Raw genomic sequence first — 14,774 nt, forward strand, 5'->3', positions numbered from 1 at the left:
CCGCCATTAAAAAAACGCCATGTTTAGATTTGCTTGTGTTGTTTGGCTCATGAAGTCATGACTGTTAAACAGCGCGACTGACGCCATTTATGTGCCGCGTTTTGTTGTCTAGAGCAATTTGATTATAAATTTCTAACATATTTAGCAAGTTGTGTTGTGGGCTGCGGCACACAAATATTTCGTTGCTTGTGTTTGTGTTATCATGATATCAAACTTTTGATCGGTAAGTAAAGAAGGTAATATAAAGTGACGCTATATCAGTGTTCTTAATGAATATTAATCACAAATTACTACATTTGATGTGATCTATTTTTTGTATCTGAAAATATATTCTTATGTTAATTAAAAGTGGCGGGAAATAATACCGTGACAGGTTATCATAACATGTTGAGTCTACAGAGTATAAAAAAAACATAATTAACATTTATCAGGATCACTTTTACATTTACACGATCTTGACGTTATTCAAAAAGCACTTCACTCAATTTTATGGGCAGTAAGTTCTAACACGAAAAAGAAACCTTATAGAATCAAAATCAATATGGCTTTAGAATTTTTCATTCAAAATTAGTAAGCACTTGTTACAATTTTTTGTGTACAATTTGTATATTATAACATTCTCTTTGTCTGACAAAATATACTGTCATAGAAAAAATAGTGACAGTCATAAGATAGGAACGAACGACAGTCATAAGATAGAAAAGGAAGATAGGCGCCGAGTTTTCGCCTCCAAAAAGTTAATAAATCTTTTATGAGTCTGAGTATACGTGTATATAATAAAATTCCGCAGTGTATTCTATGTTAGCCACTAATAAAATTTAAAATATCTGTAAAAAAAATTCTAACAAGTAAAGCTTATTACACTGTTCAAGAATATTTAGAGGATAAACATGTATGGAATTAATGTCCATTGAATGTAATGCAGGATAGCTGCCAGCAAATGTAATAGATTGTACCATTGATTTTGAAAAGAGCAACTGTTGAGTTTCTTGCCGGCTTTTCTCAGCAGAACTGCCTTCTGAACCTGTGGTAGCTTTTTGTTCATATGTTCATTCGACAATTCAAAAGTGCTTATAATAATTGCCTATTTGATTAAAAAAATATTTTGAATTTGAATTTGTTAACCGGTGGTATGCCTAACTATTAACAATAGCAAAACATTTTTTTTTTGCGTTAGGTCCTTAAAAGATTAACCATGTCGTAGATTTTAAAAATTCACGTTACAACGTGAAAACGTTAAAACGCCTTGCACACGGCAGGAAAGACAGAGGGAACCTAGTGTTGAGACACTCTGTTCCCTACTTTCCTTCGAATTCTGGACGTATTCCGTGTTGATTGGAGGGACTCAACGTCACGCATTGCCGCGACATCAGAGCGAAGAAATGGAAATATAAACTTAAATAAATATTTCCACTTTGTGCCCCTGCGCCACGACGGCCTCTATCCTCTATTATAGATTTATTTTATGGTATTCGTTAGATTAATTCAAACATTTTTTATGACATGCAATCTGATGCTACATTTATACAAATAAACAAACTTAAGTTATTAGTAAGTGGGGAATGGAGTGTCTTAACACTAGGTTCCTTCTGCCTACCCTCTTGTATGCAGGATACAGCATGAAGCTGATTTGATTTGATTTTAAGTTATTAGGCTTATAATAGCTACAATATTTTTTTGTTGGTTGCCAGCAATGTCCGGTGGTCGTTTAGTTGTATTAGATCGGTTGCGGCGAGATGTGAAGGCGTATCTTCTGGAGGCGGGTCTAGCGAGGATCGGCAGCGATCCTGCCTGCGACATCAGGATCATGTTGCCCACTGTCAGCCCACATCATGCCACCATTGTAGTTCATACCAATCAAGTAAGATAATTGTATGTTTCCTTTTTAACTTTTTATAAGATTAAGACTAGTATTTATGAATCTAGTATTAAGATTTAAGACTCTCCGTTACAACCGGCCGGCCCCCCCCCCCCCAAATCCTTGTCAAAGTAATAAAACTTGAAATTGTTCAATATATAGTAATTGCTTAAGTTAAGTTAATTAATTTAGTTTCCATTTTTCTGACACAGACAGTAGTGCGGAGTGTCTCGGTGGGTGAGACACTGGTGAACGGTGAGCCAGTCAGTGTGGCGGCGCTGCGACACAAAGATGAAGTAATCATCGGTGGACGGACACTGCGCTGGGAGTACAATGAGCCAAACAGGCCAAGACCTTTGTCTCCACAGCCAGGTATGCAATTAATAATTATTGACATTAACCAACTGTATACAGTATTTTTATCTTCATCACTTTAAATGAAAGTACAGTTTTAACTACTCTATAAAAGCCTAATACAATTAAAACGAAAGAGATTTAGCTAAATGAAATAGTGATTTTTTCAAACAAAATAATAATGAAGAATGAAAAGTGGTAGATTGACAATGTTTAGTAGTATTTATTTTATAGAAGTAGGTGTTTATGTTATTAATATCTGTTCGTAACTGGGTCTCACGTAATACAGTATGGATAAAAATCATGAAATGAACAAGTATGTTTAAAACTTGAGGAATCTTGCTCTGCTGTGTAGCTTCCAGCCTGTATATTTTATTTCATTTTTGTTTAGTTTCACGTTCTTTATATACATAGCTGGGTAAGCAGAGGAAATCTAATATTTAAACACTGCCCACAATTATAGAAACAGTGTGTTAAGTGGCGGAACTCAACGCCGCGCTATGTCTTGTTATTAGCGCAAACAAAATACAGTTAAATAGATTAGGAATCAAGTAAGCAGACACGTTTAACATTTTTTAACATTTTAGGGAGTATTCTTAAATAGTCAATATGTATGAAGTGTATACTGTATGTATATTTTTTCACGCACGCGCTTTTTTTTTTCACGCGCAGTACCGCATATAGCAGGGTAGGTAGAGGGTACCTAGTTTTAAGGCACTTGATTCTCCCCTTCCTGTCTCAATTCTAGATAAGGCTAAGGCATAAAATATTAAGTTACGTCACTCTACCTACACTGCTATATGCGGTACTAAGTGTGAACAAATAATTCTTTGTTATCTGTAAGTTAATATATTAAGTTATTATATGATTAACAGCGTTAGGTCGTCGTACGGCGTCGGGGACGCGCGGCGCTCAACGCCGCTCGCACCCGTCGGTACACCGTGTGCTAGTGCCAGAACAACGCGCCTCTATGCCAGGTGTGTATTGTATTTTGATATTTGCGCTGCTTGTAATTTTTCCCCGTTTTTTTTACCATTGTGACCGTGAGTAACCTAACAATTATTTATATATAAAATGTTACTTTCGTTTCGTCTCTGAAAATTAATTAGTAGACGTACGTACGACTCAACACCATACCAAATAATTTATTAATCCAAGTGGGGATTGAACCTACAACTACTTTCCAGTCAGATGTAGTTTAACTGCGACATGATGGCCTCAGTGAAATATTTAACACATCCCTGAATGTCATCCCTGAACCTTAGTTTAAGAGTGACTATTTAAAATCTTATAATGTTATAAAATAACATAATGAGCCACACCAAGACATCAAAACTTTATAAGGTTTACAGCATTTAATGCGCGTACTCGTGCGAATAATAATAGTTTTTGTTTCATCGAAATCGAATCAGGATTTCAGTGGCGTAGTGAGGGGGGAGGGGCAAGGGGGCACTGTACAAGTATTTTGCCCCGGGCGCGAGTTAAGCTCGCTACGCCACTGCACGATTTCTATTCTAACGTTACGCGTGCGTGACGTCACGCGGCTACTGCTATGACCGATTACGGGCTTGCACTTCATATTATAAATTCTTGTTGTTGTTTGTAATTACTTTAGACATTATTCTTACTAAATTTACATATTGACGGAAGAGGGATTAAAATCATCATTTAACAGGTCAACAAATAGAATAAACATTGATTTTAAGATTGACCTTCTATTATATACCTAGTTATGATAACGATTACCGTCCAATTTCCATACTTCCTTTCTTATCCAAAGTACTAGAACGCCTTTTATTAATAATATTTCCCAACATATCACTTCTCTCTACCACCTATACGCAGATGATCTCCAAATTTATTGTAAGTCTAAAACATCTAAGCTACCAGCGGCTATTAATATGATAAACAATAATTTAATAAAAATATCCTCATGGAGTAGGTGCTTTGGAGTGCAATTGAATCCTAGCAAGTCTCAAGCCATTGTTGGTTGGTAATCCAAAGTTTGTATCTAAAAAAAATTAGCATATCCGCCTTACCTGATGTAATTGTAAATGGCCAAATTATACCGTATAGTAAATCAGTTAAAAATCTTGGTATCATCATCGATCACAATATGTCCTGGAATCCGTAGGTGAGCGAGGTGAGCAGAAAGATGTTTGCATCAGTAGGATATCTTTTCAGTCATCAGTAGAATATTAAACAAACAGGGCGGCCACGTTCAAGAAGAAGCGAAGAGAACTTTCGGGAGGTTGAAATTTCCGTAAGGAACGATCCAGAATCATCTACGCGTAAGCGTTCGGTGGCTCTGGCAATACCAAGAACTAGTCTGCAGGGAATTTTGCATTTGGACCTCAAACTACACCCATATAAGCTTCATATTGTGCAAAAGATGAGACGAAAAGCCAAACGATTACATTCAACGTAAGCAGGACTTAGATGCAACAAGATGGGGCAACATGCCATACATCAAATGTGACTTTACCGGTGGGCAAAGAAATGTTTCCTAACAAATTGATTTCTCGCAGAGGTGATATTCCATGGCCTCCAAGAAGCCCAGACATAACACCTTGTAATTTTTTTCTGTGGGGATATCTGAAGAGTCGAGTGTACCTTTATAAAGCAACGACCATATCCTAATTCAAAGAAAACATCCGCAAGGTGACAGCCGCGATTCCTCGCAGCATGCGTCAACGAATTTTCCAAAGTTTACGTAGTCGATTGTAGGAGTGCCAGCGACTAGACGGGACACATCTCGACCATGATATTACGTTAAATAAATCATCAAAAAAATTATATTTGTAGTTTTATTTTTATTCATGTTTCAAATGTGCAAAAATTTATGGCCCGCCTGTATATAAAATAAAAATAGTGTCACACTAAACTAAATACACTATATAAATGTATATATAAAATAATATATTTTATAGAAACAAATAATTCTATTAAAAAACAATTTTTAGTTCATATACATAAACAAATATTTCTTAACAATAATAATTATTTTTAGGTTCAAGCGGAAAGCAAGTAGCGATTGTTCAACCTCAACGACGGGAGACCAGCGATAAAAGTGGTAATATTTTTTCTTTACACTTTCCCACATATAGCAGGATCGGCAGGGGGGATCTAGTGTTAAGACACTCTCTTTCCAAAGCTTTGCCCAATGATCAAGACATTGCGTGTCGATTGGAACACGGAACTCAACGCCGCGCTTACAGTCTGTGCCACTTCGCCACTACGAGCACGGTGGCGGTACGGTGTGGTATGAGTTGTGTATGATTCATGACACATTCCAAGTGTTTGAAATAACTTTCATCGGACTGCAATAGTCAGCCAAACAAACTGTAGCTTTATAATATAAATATACAGGCTGGACGCGTCAGCGTTCCTTTTACGGTAATAGCGTAGGGTAAAATATTTCAAACTGTTACTGTATGTTTTAACGGCTGGCTCAGGACCTATAAGGATAGTGCTAGAGTCCGGGCTCCTGTAGGCCCTGTACTCGGTCTTCGACACATTTAGTTTGTTGAAGACCACCGCCGTTCTCAAGCGTACCCTTTCAGAGGTTCACTTTACGCTCAAGCGTCAGTCGGTTCTCGTCAATGAGTGCTATGTCATCGGCATACATCATCAGCCATGGAGGCTGGTCCTGGATGTGAGCAGAGACAGTATCGAGCACTACATTGAATAAGAACGGACTAAGAGCCGAGCCTTGGTGAACCCCCCACTGCAGTCTATTTCCTTTATTCTATTTCTATAATAAGATAATATTATTTACAGTGCTATTTTTCATTCATTTGGTAATAGATATATATTTTTAAATCATCCATAGATATATATTTTTAAAATTAATATAGTAACTCCATCAACCGTGACATGTAAACAACCTTTTTTTGACGTGTTTACCTTTTATCTCATGCCTTCGTGAATAGAGTATACTACAAATACTACTAAAGGTTAAACTACTTTGAACTTTATCGCCAATACCTACGACTCGATTTCGAAATAAGGCGGTGTCCCTTTGATAGGTTCATGTGTGCGTGTGTCGTCCTTAACAAATGGCGTTTTATTTTACAACGATAATTTTATTATTTACTAGTGGCCCTTGCGGGGCTACGCCCGCTTGAAATAGAAGAGAAATTGAAAAGTAAAGATTCAGTCTAGATTCAGTCTATTACGGCAATGATGAATAATCACTAATTTTGAATTCTAGTTCATCGTATTGTCTTTTAAAAATAAAAAATACGTGTGAAAGAATTATTTTGATATGTCTATTAGTATTTGACATATTGTCCTTTAAAGTAAGCGCGCGACGCGAGATTCCGTCCGGTTCTATTACGTTAATAAAGGTTCCTAATAACATTTTTTTTCAATATGTTCCAAATACAGACACCAACCCTCTTATGATTCTATTATAAGTACCTGTAGGTCTTGTTTGAAAAAAAAAATAAGTCTTTCATTTTTGGGAAAAAAACTTTTTAAAAATTGTACTAGGCCTTTATAGAGTAGTTAAAACTGTGGTTTCATATAAAGTGGTGCTGACAAAAACATTCTAGATATATTTAGTAACTGAAACATGCACTTATATTAATTAGTATGTCGTTTTGCAGCGCCCGCGTCAGCGACCGCTCCAGCGCGGGGCGCCCGCAGCAGACGGGCCACTTTATCTCGGTAAGACTCGTATGTTTGTTAATATATTAGACAGAGCGCCGCGTTGAAGCACCGAACACTCATTACCTCGGCGGGGCCTTACCCGATAAGCATGGGAAAGCTGCACTGGCTTCTAATTCTTCTACAGTCAGACGCTTGTGCCACTGCTTCACGACTGGTCTAGCCTTTTGTCGTCTGGCAAACGAGGATGATAGATTTCTATGAACTCGTAAGTTTGTTATACGCGCGCGCGCGTACTCATGGTGGTTTTTTAATATTTTGAGATATGTTGCACTACTTCATTTTTTTTGTAACTTATAGCATAGATAGCTATATTCTGGCAAACATGTTATTGATAATGGGAAGCACGCGCGGTAAATTGTGCAGAAAGCGTAATTTGATAACTGCACATAGACACCTTACGCCGGACCGATTCCCCGTAAGGGCTCGCGGGGAATCGGTGCGGGGTGTGACCGGGCTACGCAACGCTATCAGTTCATTACTATGAAATATGAATATAATATCATATGATAGCATCATATATACGGAATGGCGTAATAGAGCATATTTATCTCGTAATATTATAATAATTAGTGTGTTAGCTTAAGCAACATGCAAAATCAAGTTATGGATAACCAAATTGAAAAATTAAATAAAAAACTGATTTGAAATTATTATAATGGGGCCACATATAAATATTCTGAATCCAAATTCAATAAAAAAAGTAAAAAATAAAAATTGACAAATAATAAAGCAAGCAATCAAAACGGTAAAAGGCATTTTTGTTTACAATTAATTATATTCTTGTTTGAATAATATAGTGTGAGCTCGATTGTACCTATAAAGATGTGTGGGTGCGAATTTCCTGTAAGGACGTAGCGCTCACACTGACGCACAGTAACTTGTATGGCAAAGGGATACCTCACTCTCATTTTTTATATCTCAAAATTTATTGACATAATTTACCTAATATTTTTTTTTTATATAATCTTTAAGAAGTTTAAATATTGCCAGATATTTCTTTATCCATATTGCATAGTATATAAGCTTGTATTACGCATACTGAATGTTTATGTTGTACATAAGTGTGTATATAGTATATACATATATACATAAATATCATGTGCCATTAGTTATATAAGCAGAAGCTTAGAATTGATTAATTATTTATTGACAAAAATTTTTTATTATACTTTTCGGGCTAGTCTTCATTTTATTCTCGACAACAATGTATGGAACAGCTAATTATTTTTCGATATTTACATAGCCTCATATAATTTTCGTTTTGTATAATTTACTACAACATAAACATGATCAGATATTTTAATTATCGTATAGGTAAATGTGGTTTGCTAAGCCCGAGGTAAAACAACATAACAGGGTAACACTGATCGAACGTTCTCTGCGCATACGCATACTGCGCAATTTGCCTCGCGTGCTTCCCATTATCAATAATATGTTTGCCAGACTATAACTAACATGTGCATAATCTATATAATTTTGGTAGGTGTCAATTCACGAAGTGTTATATAAAAGCGTCCTCAATAAATAAACTTTAATTTTTTCTAAACTTAGAATTTCTCAAAAATTCTGAAATAAATATACAGTAACAGTCTCATAAATAGCCACTTTGAATCTCAATTTCATGACGATATCTTCAAAAGTCACCGAGAAAATAAACTTTAACACGAGGGGTTGTTTCTCCCATAACTCCCTTACTGTAAGGATTAGAGACAAAAAAAAATGGTGTGTCGCTATTTCAGATAAAAGCAATATAATCATATTAAAAATAATTAATTAGAAGTCAGTGCAGCTTTCCTATGTTTATCGGGGGGCTAGACATAGACTGTATGTATTGTAAAAAATTTACTTGTGAAATATTCTTTCCAAAGCGTGCGAAAGTTGCGCCGCTCGGTCTACTAGTGCTATATCAGGTCTATTGGCAACAATATACCTGTCAGTAATAATAGACCGATCCCAGAAGAGCAAAGCACGGCTATTTTCAAGACATGGGATTGTTTGTACCTGTAGTACTTCAAATTTAACATGACTAACAATTTAACAAGACAAAGTTATTATTATTATTCTTCGTTCTTAACCCTCTTAACATTAGGTTCCCTTTGTCTAACACCCATAGGCTAACATGTATGTATGTAGTTATTAACTATTTTTAATATCTATAGCAGCAGCAATAAATCTCAGCCGTTACTTGTACCTCTGCTTCGCGGGGCCGTCAACATGACCAAGATACAAGCTCCGTCGAAAATAGGTAAGTGTTCCAGCACTCCGCTCTCCATACTAAATAGACTATTGTGTTGTAATACTTTATAGATCACGGTTAATGGAGTATCATCTTTCAGCTTCACGTTGTATCCCGCTCACAGCAGGGTAGGCAGAGAGAACCTAGTGTTAAGACACTCCGTTCCCCACTTTCTGCTGAATTCTGGAGGCATTTAGACTAATTGTATATCATCAAATCTTTTTTATGATCATATAAAATGTGTATAATGAGGTAATGAGTTCATAGTTTTAATTTAAAAGAAAAACGTTATTTTTTCCTTTTTAGAGCGCTTAAATAAAAGCTTTTTCTAAAAAATATTTTTTGCTTTTCAATTTATTTTGTGTTCTGGACCATTTTCACTTATTATATTATTATGACTCCTTTGTTATACTTTTCATAGTACTCGATTATTAAATAAAATTACGTTTAAAAAAAATAGGGAAAATAAAAAAAAAGATTCCGTCGAATTGAAAACGATTAAAAACTTAGCTTAAAAGTCTTTAATATGATAGTATTGTTTAACGAAATGAAAGATTGTAAGTACGAAAATAATTTAAACATTTACTTATAACTTTAAATTTAAGACGTTGTGGCGCTGATAGTAAACGCGAGCGTTGTGGGTTCAATTCACACCCAAAAAAATAATTATTCTCACTTTATATTAATAAATAATTATTGTTACTTTTGCTGAAGCTAGTGTGAAAACACACTTTGTCTATCTAGACTTCTTGTTTCTTCCGAACCTGCTATATGCGTGATACAGCGTTAAGCAAAAAAAAAACGAAATATAATAAATATTTCAAGTTAAGTCAAATTCAAAGGCGAACACTTAGTCAAAGTTATATGAAACGTTTATTCGTCAGTTCTATCAACGGTTATTAACCCCGCGTTCACAAAAACTGCACGAAACTACACGATAATATACCTATTGCCGCTGAGCGATATTTTGTAATTTACTTTACTTTATTTGTTACAAGTAAGTCATTATACTGCCATTGCATCACTTTCTCAAAGTGCAATCGGACGTATTCTGTTTTGTACCCTTACTTAAAATAATAATATTATCGCGCTAAATAACATTTAGAAATATAATATATTTCAAGTTACTTTGAACTTGACTAATGACGTACACTGTTGCACTTACAAATGACAGTTAGTTTAATCACTACAGAGCTGAATCGCGAATTTAATGATATCGTGGTCATCTAGCTGTATGTTTTAAATATGTTTCTCCATTATTTGCGAGTAATAAAAGATTTTGTGTTATCGTCGCTAGACCATACAAAGCAAGCAGCCATTATGCTGATGACGGGGCACACGTCCAAGGACAAGCCTTCTAAACCTGGTTTTGTACCGAAGAGGCCTAGTCCTATAAGAACGGCGGGTACTCGCAAAATCTCAAAGGGTGTTATTGGTGTTACGCCAAAGAGAACTAGTGCGTACAGCTCCAGGAATAGTGAAGCTAGTAAAACAGTAAGTTTTTTTTAAATTATGTAATTTATAGATTTTTTTATTTGCTTAAGATTTTCCTTCATGTCGATTTTCCGCAATATTTTATGTCAAAACTTATTTTAGTAGTAATAAATACGCTTGTTTACCTTATTAAAATAAATTACGAAGATTATAATATTTTTCTGAAACTTGTATTGATTTTTATTATTTTAGTGTTGTTACAATTAATTTATGAATTGCGATATGATTTATTTTTGATTGTCATACTTTTAATTAAGTAGTCTAGTATTAGTATGATAAGTTGATTTAGTATTTATTCATGTTATAAAGAATTGTAGGTATTATAAATATTAAAGTATGGTAAAATAGTTTTCAATCTGTTGCACATTTAAAGATTTTGATGGTGACAGAACCTCAATTTTATTTTTACATTTAAAATTTTGATTATTAAAAAAAATAAAACAAAATAGTGATGTCACATAAATATTTTAAGTGTACAAATGATGTTTCAGGCTTCGATACTCGAAATAACCGACTCAGACACGCCTCGCATTGCCACGAGACGCTCCGGACGCCACACCGCCGTTGACTCCCCAAGCCTATTGAGTCCAAAGAAGTCATCACTAAAAGACCCTGCAAAGAAACTTAATAGAAAAACGGAATCCATTAAGTTCGACTTGAGTAACTTACAAGGCGATGGTCAGGAACTTTCGTCTGACGTCATGTTGACGCAGGAATGTAGTTACAACTCTGCTTCGTATGATGACATGACTTTACATTATACAGATACTTCGCCTTCTCCGACCAAATCTATACATTCAAGAAGCAGTAAGATATTAGAGAAATCTCTTGGAACTACGTATACACAGTCGCCTGTGCAGTCAGAGATGAGTTCAGTGATCAGTGATTCTTCACCAGCGAGGAAATCCTTACGTGGAAGTCTAGTGCAGAAAGCGTTGGAAAATATTGATTCGGATTTGTCGAGTTACTCCCACAGGTCTACGAAGACAATGTCGGAACAGAGCTTTAACACGGTCACTTCGGCTCGGAAATCGAGAACGTTGAGTCCGAGAACGTCGCAGAATATAGAATCGTACTCCATAGTGGATTTAGTGTCTATAAATTCAAATGAATCTGCATCAACCATGTATAATTCAATGGGTTCTAATAGTGCGTCTCTGAAATTCAGTACCCCACAAAATAAAAGGAAAACTAGATCTTATGACTTGGCGGGATCCAGCACACCATATAGTAAATCTAAAACTTCAAATAATTCAATTCTGTCGCCTACAGGAACTAAACAGTTATCCAAGAAAGATAGTGATGTACTCTTTGTAGAGGGCAGTACTGGTGATTCTCTGTTTATAGAGTCAGGCGATTCCCCGCGGACTTCTCGTAGCAAGGCAGACGCGGATAGTCCCGGGTCCGGCTCCCGTACACCCATAATCTGTATACAACGTCTGTTAAACCAAAGTTCTTCCACACGAGGAAAGAGGAAAACTGTACCTGCAGCGGCATCTAGCAGTAAAAAGCCCAAATCGAGTGTTAAATCCCGGTCGCTAAGTATTATCAGTCGTAGCTCGCAGAGAGCCACAAAATTCTCTCCACCACAATATAACCAAATATCTCAAGATGAAGAGATCGTTACTCCCAAAAGTGCAGTGAAATTGGTGCAAGAGGGTGTCAAAAATAAACATTCTACGGCCAGGAAGCCTACATCCAAACGTTCTATCATCGATGACCTCCACAAGTCCGACTTCGTCAAGCAGCTGTTCAACAGTCCCGTGAAAAGGAAATTATCGCGAAGTATGACAGAATTTTCTAGAAAAGAATTATTAGAAGACGACGAAGTGGCGCCTTTGAAACATAAAAGGAACACGATCGCTCTGATTGGAACGACGACGGATAATTCCCTGTTCAATGACACTGAAGCTTTTACACCGGAAGTTTTCATCAGCTCAATTAGCTCTCCCGGAAATAGTCCCAATCTAAGGGGTATAAGACGATTGTTCAGGAAAAACACCCCAGAAAATGATTTACGTAACGTGAGGGGTGTTAAAGCGTTACTACGAACACCTCGTAACAGAAACTCTGTAAGGAACGATCTGACTAACGTGTCAGGGGTGAAGAAGATATTCGAAAAGTCCCCTATAAATCGCCTAAGTGACGTCAGAGTTAAGGAAGTGTTCACCGCGTCGCCGAATAACGACTTAACACAGGTTTGGGGAGTCAGGTCGTTGTTCCAAGGCAACAAGGGCAAAACTACCAAAAACACGTTAGAAGATATAAGAGGCGTCAAGAATTTGTTTAGAAGTGGTCCTCGTAACGACCTGAGCAATATTTCTGGAGTTAAAAAGATTTTGAGCCGAAACTCGCCGCGCAACGATTTGACTGAAGTGAAAGGTGTTAAAGAGTTATATAGAGAACAAGAAGAAAGAAATAACTTGAGCGATCTCAGCGGCGTCGAAAAGTTGTTTTACGAGCCTTCAAACTTGGACAGTACATTTGACCTACTAGTGGGCAAACCGCGCGTGCGCTCCTATAGAAAAGCTAAAAGTTTTAGTAAAGTGAACAAGCGTACTAAACCAGCTCGCAATGCAAAAACACTGCACTATTCCATTGACTCTATTACCAACAACGTGGAGGAATGGCTCGAGAATGAATTAAAGAAGCGCACCTATAACAAGCCGATACGTAAAAAATCTGTTACTAGATCTAATTTAACCCGCGAATTGGAAAAGTTATCTACTGACACTATAGAAGGGAGTACCCCTTTAAGAACAACCAGGGTGCGAAATAATACATCGATCGCTCAGGAATCACTGGCTGACAATAAAACCGTATCAGAATTATACAGTGCTCATAAATTACCTATCAAAAAACGTCGTGTCTTACATTCTACACCTGTTAAAGGCGGTGGCGCGGCAGCCAATGACACCATTGGTGCTCGAGAATTAGGACGAGTTTCACCTATACAGCTTTTAAAACCGCATTACAACTCGCCTGGTGCTAAACCTAATAATCGTAGGGGAAAAGTAAAAGAGGTTGTGACAGCGGAAGTTTTAGAACCTAGAAGAACTCGTCGCAAACCTATTTCAAGTCCTCCACCGGATCGAAAGACAAATGCTAAGAACCGACGGTCATCTATAGTTGTAAAGAAAAAACCTCCAGCACTTATACCAAAACCCACTCCGAAAGAAGAAAAAGCTAAAGTTTATGTGAAAAAGAGTCCAATAAAAAGGAACTCTACAAGACAAAAGCGTCAAGTTCAACCCAAAATAGCTACGCCAAAAGTAGCGAGAGCTAAGGAAGTTAGTTCAGTCATCGCGTTCTCTTCGCAACAAAATCCAAGGTCTACCAGAAATATTAAAAAAAAGGAAACTGTAGAAGTCAAAGAAGTAAAAACGAGACGTTCTAGAAAAATCACTAACAATGCTACTAGTGATAAAAATGCAGAAAAAATAGAGTCAGCACCCGAGCAAGGAGTTCGAAAACGAGGAAGAAAAGCTGAAATTATGACAGATGAGGTGACACAGAAACCAGTTAAAAGAGGTCGAAAAAATATAACACATGCAACTAAAGAGGCAGGAGCCGGTACTAAAGATTGCAGAACTCGAGCAATAACTAATACAAAGACACTACAAAGATTAAACAATACTAAAGACAAAGAAAATGAACCTCCTAATAAAAGTTCTAAAAGAACTCGTCAGAACACAGAAGTAGAAGAAAGCGTTCCCATTAAAAAGACAACTAGAGGACGCAGTGCTAAAAATAATAATATAGCTATAGATGAGAAAAAAAATTGTTTGAAAGAAAAAGCTAAAGCCACTGATGTTAAAAGTGTTGAAAAAGTGCCACCAAAAACTAGACGAGGTGTAAGAACTGGTACTAATGAAGAAAACGAACAAATTGAAGGGAAAAGAAAAGAAAAAAAGAAACAAACAAACAAAACCAATGAAAGCAAAAAAACAAGAAACACTGTAATGGAAGTAGAAGTTAAACCAACTAGAGGAGGAAAGGTCAGTTAGTTAGGAAGACATATCTTCCTATTCAATTAAATATTTGAAAAGTAAAAATAGTGAAATGAAAGGCCACCTTAAACGCGATGCTTGTGAGTTGATGCCAGCTACGGGGAATTAAATTAGAGTAGATAAAGCGTAAACCTAAAAAACTATAATT

The 14,774-nt window shown here is 36.4% G+C and overlaps 1 protein-coding gene across 5 annotated transcripts in view; it reads left to right on the forward strand.

The window, feature by feature from the left end:
* The window catches only part of LOC146528202 (uncharacterized), a 24,848-nt gene continuing 10,074 nt past the window's right edge, over positions 1-14,774 (forward strand). Inside the window, exons 1-9 of one of the 5 annotated variants that reach the window (XM_085202998.1) lie at positions 1-223; positions 1,692-1,861; positions 2,071-2,230; positions 3,088-3,189; positions 5,223-5,285; positions 6,823-6,883; positions 9,046-9,131; positions 10,420-10,616; positions 11,108-14,614. In XM_085202998.1, coding sequence (XP_085059124.1) covers positions 1,694-1,861; positions 2,071-2,230; positions 3,088-3,189; positions 5,223-5,285; positions 6,823-6,883; positions 9,046-9,131; positions 10,420-10,616; positions 11,108-14,614 — 4,344 coding nt within the window. In that variant the 5' untranslated portion in view covers positions 1-223; positions 1,692-1,693. Of the gene's footprint in view, positions 224-398; positions 497-578; positions 737-1,691; positions 1,862-2,070; positions 2,231-3,087; positions 3,190-5,222; positions 5,286-6,822; positions 6,884-9,045; positions 9,132-10,419; positions 10,617-11,107; positions 14,615-14,774 lie in introns of those variants that run through there. The other 4 variants (XM_085202997.1, XM_085202995.1, XM_085202996.1 and 1 more) reach the window with 4 other exon arrangements.

Source organism: Heliconius melpomene, chromosome 19 (assembly GCF_056956725.1).
Source record: "Heliconius melpomene rosina isolate 202511_hmr_F chromosome 19, ASM5695672v1, whole genome shotgun sequence".
In the NCBI taxonomy this organism is placed as follows: domain Eukaryota; kingdom Metazoa; phylum Arthropoda; class Insecta; order Lepidoptera; family Nymphalidae; genus Heliconius; species Heliconius melpomene.